The 7,831-nt window shown below is 41.8% G+C and overlaps 1 protein-coding gene across 4 annotated transcripts; it reads right to left on the bottom strand.

The window, feature by feature from the left end:
• Positions 1-271: 271 nt before the first annotated feature.
• Positions 272-7,312, bottom strand: LOC115201492 (intraflagellar transport protein 56). Of its 4 annotated transcripts, XM_029765165.1 has the most exons (20): positions 6,923-7,312; positions 6,186-6,320; positions 5,950-6,042; positions 5,723-5,837; positions 5,552-5,601; positions 5,289-5,434; positions 5,073-5,120; positions 4,820-4,991; positions 4,583-4,657; positions 4,376-4,478; positions 4,200-4,255; positions 3,894-3,932; positions 3,678-3,731; positions 2,419-2,482; positions 2,206-2,294; positions 2,010-2,093; positions 1,821-1,890; positions 1,617-1,723; positions 809-942; positions 272-603 (listed from the first exon to the last, which is right to left on the bottom strand). In XM_029765165.1, the coding sequence occupies exons 1-20, from the start codon at positions 6,923-6,925 to the stop codon at positions 492-494; spliced, it is 1,749 nt and encodes a 582-aa protein (XP_029621025.1). In that variant the 5' UTR covers positions 6,926-7,312; the 3' UTR covers positions 272-491. The 4 variants fall into 4 exon arrangements, with proteins under 4 accessions (XP_029621025.1, XP_029621044.1, XP_029621035.1 ...); XM_029765184.1 differs by lacking the exon at positions 5,073-5,120 and having other exon boundaries at positions 6,923-7,310; XM_029765175.1 differs by lacking the exon at positions 3,894-3,932 and having other exon boundaries at positions 6,923-7,309.
• Between the last annotated feature and the right edge of the window lie 519 nt (positions 7,313-7,831).

The following is a 7,831-nucleotide window of genomic DNA, read 5'->3' as shown; positions in this document are numbered from 1 at the left end:
GCCCCTCAAGAACCGCCCACTTTGCATACTAGCGCGAATATGGAGAATCGATTGTTCCCTGACTCTGGCACGCGGGATGTTTTGACGAGGTTCCTTGAACACTTATCTGGACTGAACGCACCGAAACACAGGACTACCCTTCATTAGAAAATATGCATTGAAACCAACAAATTCTAGTGTTATATATTTCTGTATGCATGATAAGGACTGGTCTTTATGTGCTCTAAAACGTTATGTCAAGGCCAGAGATAGTAAAAGCACAGATGTGGTATAAGATTAAAATATTTATTCACATAGGCAAATATGTACAGAATAAATGTGCAGAAAAACGACACCAATACAATGTACTAGCAAAATAACAAACAGGAAAGAGATGAATGAATAATGAACAAACTGGCACTTATGGTGAATTTTTGCATTTGACTGTCAGTTTGCCCAAAGGGCCCTTTTCTTCATATAGGCTATGCATTCTTAAGTAAGGAATGATAACATCACAGAGAAACCCTGTTGTCCTTGGCCCATTTCTTCAGAATCCTGATGATGTATTCCACCTGAGGATTCCCAGTGTTCCTCAGCAAGGGCAGCACTTCCCTCAAAGCCTCCCTGTAAAATACCATAATGTGCTCAATTGTGTGTAACATAAACACTCACATTGTTAGACTTCAGCAATGCAAAACACAGCCCATCATGTAAAAAAAATGTGTTAGGTCACTGAGCTGAGGACAGATTATTTCAACGCTATACAAAGTGGTGACATTCATGATCCTATATCAATCCGATAGATTGCTAAGGTAGACATGGTACCTACCTGGGTTCTCTGCTTGCCAAAATTAGCTGAAAGATGCCCACACAGGCTCCCCTTTTGCCCTCCCAGTACTCAGGGTTGGGGTCCAATCTCTCCAAGACATCAAATGCCTTTGCTGAGTAGTAGAACTGGCCCATCTGTAGATGAGAGAAGAGTTACACATGGTGCAAATCAGTGGTGTAAAGTACTTAAGTAAAAATACTATTTAAGTAGTTTTTGGGGGTATCTGTACTTTAGTATTTATATTTTTGACTACTTTTACTTTACTACATTGCTAAAGAAAATTATGTACTTTTTACTCCATACATTTTCTCTGACACCCAAAAGTACTCGTTACATTTTGAATTCATATACTTCTCAAGAGAACATCCCTGGTCATGCTTACTGCCTCTGATCTGGTGGACTCAATAAATACATGCTTCATGTAAATGATGTCTGAATGTTGGAGTGTGCCCCTGGCTATCTGTAAATAAAAAAAATCTAGAAAAGGTGTCCGTATGCTTTGCTTAATATAAGGAATTTGAAATTCTTTATACTTGTACTTTCTTTTTTAGAAATTACATTTACTTTTAATACTTAAGAATATTTAAAACCAAATACTTCTAGACTTTTACTGAAGTAGTATTTTACTGGGTGACTTTCACTTGAGTCATTTTCTATTAAGGCATCTTTACTTTTACTCAAGTATGACAATTGGGTACTTTTTCCACCACTGGCGCAAGTGCTCTCAGAATGAAATAACTTCTGTCCTGATGGGGAAATTAAACATTTAGGAAGTTGAGTGATTTTGGAATCAATAAAGGAGAGTAACCTTGTAGCAATCGTTGGCAATGAGCTGCAGGAGGCTGAAGGACTCTGCTGAGGTCTCCATCTTCATGTAGAGCTCCCAGGCCAGACGGGCCTTCTGGTTCATAATGTCTAAAATAGGACAACAGGGTTCATTGACAACAATAGAACAACCACACAGTGTTATACCAGCAAATGTTTACATCGTTTAATGAGAAGGAGAACATACAGCAGCGTGCCAGCCAGCTCAGGTACACATAGTCACTCTTGTTCTTGTCATTTTGAATCAACAGGAAGATCTGGGAGACAAAGAGAAAGCACACACTTTTAACAGACAATAAAACACATACATTCGTATCAGTGAAAAAGCTAACAAAACGACATCATATAATCCCAAAAGTACATGTCAAGGTTTTACCTCCTCTGCCTCCCTGTAGTTGCCAACAGCAGCTTTGGCCTGTGCATAGTTGAAGTTGAAGGCGTCATCGTTGTAGAAGTAACTCTGTGAGCAATGAGAGTTCAGAGTATTTAGAATCCATTGAAGAAAGAATATTGATGTTCTATAATTATCAATGTGGACACAAATGTGTGTCAGGGTATTACGCTGTGCTTACCTTGACAGAGTTGAGGTAGATGAGCACATCCTCAAACTGCCTGAGCAGAAAGAAACAAGAAGCCATGCACTGTCTGCCAGGGATGGTGTCTAAGACACAGGGAAAGGAATTGTTAAAGAAAGCACCAGTGTAAAAACGTATTTACCATTGAATTAGTGCAGTACAAAAAATGTCACTCTAGTCAGTATTTTAAATATCTGGAGGAGCACTCACCACATTCGCTAGCTGAGCCACCAACCAGCTGGAAAAACTGCTGAGCAATCTTCAGATGATCTCTCTGTAATGGAAAAATAACATGATAATATCACACAAACAAAATCAGGCGGGTATCAAGGCAGAACTATAGATATACTGTACATGAATCTATAGTTATATATACACTGAACAAAAATATAAAACGCAACAATTTCAGGATTTCAAGATTTTACTGAGTTACAGTTCATATAAGGAAATCAGTCAATTGAAATAAATACAGATATGCATCTGTCACAGGTACCTTCAAAAAAGGTTGGGGCATGGATCAGAAAACCAGTCATTATCTGGTGTGACCACTATTTGCCTCATGCAGCGCGACACATCTCGTTCGCATAGAGTTGATCTGGCTGTTGATTGTGGCCTGTGGAATGTTCTCACTCATCTTCAATGGCTATGCGAAGTTGCTGGATATTGGTGGGAACTGGAACACGCTGTCCTACACATCAATTCAGAGCATCCCAAACATGCTCAATGGGTGACATGTCTGGTGACTATGCAGGCCATGGAAGAACTGGGACATTTTCAGCTTCTAGGGATTGTGCACAGATACTTGTGACATGGGGCCGGGAATTATCATGCTGAAACATGAAGTGATGGCGGCCGATGAATGGCACAACAATGAGCCTCAGGATCTTGTCACGGTATCTCTGTGCATTCAAATTACCATCAATAAAATGCAATTGTGTTCATCAGCTTATGCCTGTCCTTACCATAACCCCACCACCACCATGGGGCACTCTGTTCACAACGTTGACATCAGCAAACCATTCGCCCACGTGGTCTGCAGTTGTGAGGCCAGTTGGACGTACTGCCAAATTCTCTAAAACGACGTTGGCACCGGTTTATGATAGAGAAATAAACATTCAATTCTCTGGCAACAACTCGTGGACATTTCTGCAGTCAGCATGCCAATTACACGCTCCCTCAAAACTTGAGAAATCTGTGGCGTTGTGTGACAAAACTGTACATTTTAGATTGGCCTTTCATTATCCTCAGCCCAAAGTGCACCTGTGTCATTGAGCACGCTGTTTAAATGAATCAGCTTCTTCATATGCTACACCTGTCAGGTAGATGGATTATCTTGGCAAAGGAGAAATGCTCACTAAGATGTAAACACATTTGTGCACAGAAAGCTCATGAAACAAGGGAACAACACTTTACATGTTGTGCTTATATTTTTGTTCAGTGTAGTATCTAAATGTATCTCTGGTACTCACCGACCCCATCTCCTGTCCGAGTGCAGCATTCACAACCCCCTTCAAGATGTACTCCTGAAAAAAAGGCAAGGAGAGGTTACAGCACATATGCACTTACCATACACCACAATCCATTGAGTTCATGGCTAGGGCTGCACTAACCCTGGCAAAGAGAGGAGGAGGATAGGGAAAGAGGGGGAGATGGCGAGAGAGAGCTGGCTGCACACACACACTTACTGTACGCTGATGTACATTAAGACTAACACTGCCCTGAACCTGAGAAAGAAAGAGAGAGAGAGAGAAAGGGGGAGGTTAATACACAAACGCCTACCACAAATGACTACCCTGCAAACGCAGAACTACACCGCAAACTACACTATCCTTGTAGAAGGAGGAAGAGGAAAAGGGAGAGCAGGGAAGAGAGGGTAAGATTACTGGACCCTAAAATAGCTGAGGGGCAGGAGACGAATGATAGGCGGGATGAAAAAATAAAAAGGGAGGGAGTGAAATCTGGAAATGGTGAATGGAAATAGAGGAATGAACCTGTGGTGTGGTGGGTTCTAAGTCTTTGATGAGCTGGTAGGACTCCTGGACATCATCTGAGAGAGATAGAAAAATACAATTACTATCCATATATTAACAGTAAAAAAAGAAAAAACACTTAGTTATCAATCAGTTATCATTAGATTGGCTAGTCAGTGATAAAAGTGGCGGCCTACCTTGTCTAAGGTAGTAGATGACCAGATTGAGACGAGCCTCAGTAATGACATCAATCAGTGCAGGCAGCACTTGCAAGGCCCCCTCCCCGCTACGAAACACCACCTGAACACCAGAGAAAGAATCAAAGGGTAATTTGCTTGCATGCTGTTACACACGTGAGGTGCAAAACTGCTATGTTCCCTAGGCTGATAAATCATGACTCTCACCAGGTTGTGTCGGATTAACTCCTTCGCAAACTCAAAGGAGCTGGAGGAGATATCTATCAGGTTTTTCAGCTCAGTCTGAGAGAAGGAAAGTGTGATTTTAGTTGTTTAATACTACAATGTTGTACATTGCTGAGTCACTGACTGAAGCCTTACAAACTTTAACAAAGCAACATTCAGACAAACAAGGTATAATTTTGAGAATGATTTGCTCAGGACTCGCTTGTCAAGTTGCGTTACCTCTGCTGCTTTTCCGTTGTAGAGCCTGAAGTGGTTGCAGGCCTTGAGGTTGAGAGCGATGGTGGAGTCTGGGACGCTCTGCAGGTAAACAGCCAGCACCTCCTGGGAAACATCGTAGTAGTCCAGCTTGTAGTAGCACAGAGCCACATACACATTCAGGGCCAGGAAGTCTCTGCAGCAGACACAGTATGAACAGCATGAGCTCCCCCGACTCACAGTAGGTACAATGAATCGCTCTTTCCCACCCTCTCACCTGCATAAGCAGTCACTATCCTCCTCTCCAGTCTCCGTTATCTTCTCTCTGTCTCAACACAGGGAAACTATCACTCTCCCTCCCTCCACTCACTCTCTAACTCCCCCTCTCCTCATCTCATAGTCTGTGCCGCTACTCCCATATATGTGTCAGGATTACATTTGGAGTGTTGCCCGGTGTCTCTGTCACTCTGTGGTGCATTCTGTTGCCTGTCACCTGTTCTGCAGCAGGATGCGTTTGTAGATGTCGATGGCCTCCTGGTAGTGGGAGCGCATGTAGTGGATGGAGGCCAGGCTGAGCTGGTCCTCTGTCACATCCTCCAACTCCTGGTGGAAACCCATCAGCTGCTTCTCATCATTGAACTGGAAAAAAAAAGAAATAGACCAGAAATAAGGGTATAACAGAACTAATTCTGTTATATAAGTTGTTTGGTACCATAGCACTGAATGAATGAGTTAGCGATAAGGGCGAAAGCTGACCTTGTGAGCCAAGTGGAACAGTAGTCGATTCTGCAGCTGGCATTTAGGGGCTGAAAGAGGTAGAGGAAGCACGTAAGGTAAGGGAGAAAAGGTCTTTAATTAAGGTAAGGGAGAAAAGGTCTTTAATAAAGCAACAAAATGTGAGAATGGGGAACAAGGTGGATGAGGTACCCTTGCGTGAAGCCTCCTCTGCTTCTTTGTAAAGCCCCAGGAAGAAGAGAGTACAGGCCAGGTAGACCCACACATCCGGGCGGCAGTCTGGTTTGTCTGTCAGGGCCTTGTATTCCTGAGGAAGGAATAGACACATAGGTATTAGTTCATGTCTCACAAATCAAAAACAGGAAAATACTTTCACACATCCAAACCAAAGTTACTAAATTCAATAAAGGTTTTGAAACCTCCATGGCTCTCTTGTAGTCACCAAGGTGGAAAGCACAGTAGGCCAACCACAGGTCTGCATCCTCCCCTCGCTCGCCAACATTGCGCTGAAACTGAGCAAATTTAACCATATTGATAGGATGAGCATCATATTTTGCAGACAGTAATGTAAGCACTGCATTGTTCAAAGATATAACAGCTCTATAAACCTATATGTCACACTTCAGGAGGCATGCAGCCAGAATGGCATTTATACCTCCAACAATGTAATGGCCCCCAGATAGTCTCTTTGAATTAGGAAGTCCTCCACAAGCAGTGACTTTTTTTCTTTTATCTTCTTATTTACTGGGATCTCCCCACCAACAGCTGCTGGCTTTACTCTGGACAGAATCTGAGAGAATGAATATGAAAATGATATAGAACTCCACAGCTGGTGCTGTCCACAACAGCCATAATTACTAAGGGCCCATTCAACTAGTTACTTGTCTCAAACCTGTGGCTGGGCTGCAACCTGGTCTCAAAGCATTTCGTATTATTCTCTATGTAAATCCGAGACACTCCATTTAGAATGATATGTTTCGTATAAAATGTATTAATTTGAGGATGTCCATCACCCATTTCGTATGATATGTTATGAATTTGCTAAACATACACTATGTAACCATACAACCTAAGTAACCATCTGTCTTGTAACCATACCATCCATACCAAACATAATATATTAATTTCAGTATCCCGGATTTAAGTGTACTGTTACGTATTTTACGGTCTAGTCTATGAGACCAGGCTGGCGTGCTAGGTAACGTTAGATTTCTGCAACAACAAAAAAATATAATAATCATCCAGCACGGAAATGTTTACAGACTTCTTCGTGTGGTAGCTAACCTAACGTTAATGCTAAATTGCATGGACTACTAAGCAACGGTTCAATAGCTAGCTAGCTAACAGTACGTTAATGTTAGCGAAGCTGCATTCAGTAAAGCAAACACTTACCATGGCCAATGGAGTTAGTCGTCACGAAAGCACAGTAACAGCGCTCAGATAATCAGACAAGATACATGTTTTTCTAATCGAGAAATATATGCTAACCAGCTAGTGTAACAGATAGCTGTTGACAAGCATGGGCGCTCTTGTCGCCAAGCAACGTCCCCACCAGTCTTTGCCCCTCCCTAGCCTACTGGTTTATCACTGTGTTCAGAGCTGGAGTTGTAGAAAGTGAATTATAGACGCAAGGCGAGTATGCCAAAAAAAACATTAAGGTTTTATACTGCTAACACTATTACACACGCTTGTCTTATAAATAGACATAAAGTCTCACATCCATTCATCATCACAGCAGATGAGGAATAGCAGATTCCTCAGTGGTTGAAAATTGTACCACTTCTCCCAATATGATGTAACAGGGGGATTCTGCAGCACTATGTCCTCGGGTATTTTGGGGGGATTTTATTAATACATGTTTTTATTCTATATTTGTTAAGTTCACACTACAATCACCCCAGATTTTTTAAACACATCTCTATCAAGTATTTTAGCTAATTTTCAGATGCATTTTATACCTATATTTCACTATTTTGTCCTTGTCCCTGACCCATACTTTTGAGCTTCTATGTTTTTCTATGAGATAAAAAAAAGTATAATTACACATTATAAACTGGGTGGGTCAAGCCCTGAATGCTGATTGGCTGACAGCAGTGGTATATCAGACCCTATACCACAGGTATGACAAAACATAAATTTTTACTGCTCTAATTACGTTGGTAATCAGTTTATAATAGCAATAAGGCACTTCTGGGTTTTGTGGTATATGGCCAATATACCACGGCTAAGGGCTGTGTCCAGGCACTCCATGATGCGTCGTCCTAAGAACAGCCCTTAGCCGTGGTATATTGGCCATATACC

Source organism: Salmo trutta, chromosome 1, assembly GCF_901001165.1.
Source record: "Salmo trutta chromosome 1, fSalTru1.1, whole genome shotgun sequence".
In the NCBI taxonomy this organism is placed as follows: Eukaryota; Metazoa; Chordata; class Actinopteri; order Salmoniformes; family Salmonidae; genus Salmo; species Salmo trutta.
The sequence above is the reverse complement of the archived record's forward strand: the minus strand, read 5'-3'. Positions and strand labels throughout refer to the sequence as shown.

Bases quoted from the DNA above. Each gene is read 5' to 3' on its own strand.
- LOC115201492 (XM_029765165.1), bottom strand. The intron at 3,933-4,199 runs GTTCATTCCTCT...TTTCTTTCTCAG, and splicing joins TAGAACCCACCACACCACAG to GTTCAGGGCAGTGTTAGTCT. The intron at 604-808 runs GTAGGTACCATG...GGTATTTTACAG, and splicing joins TTGGCAAGCAGAGAACCCAG to GGAGGCTTTGAGGGAAGTGC.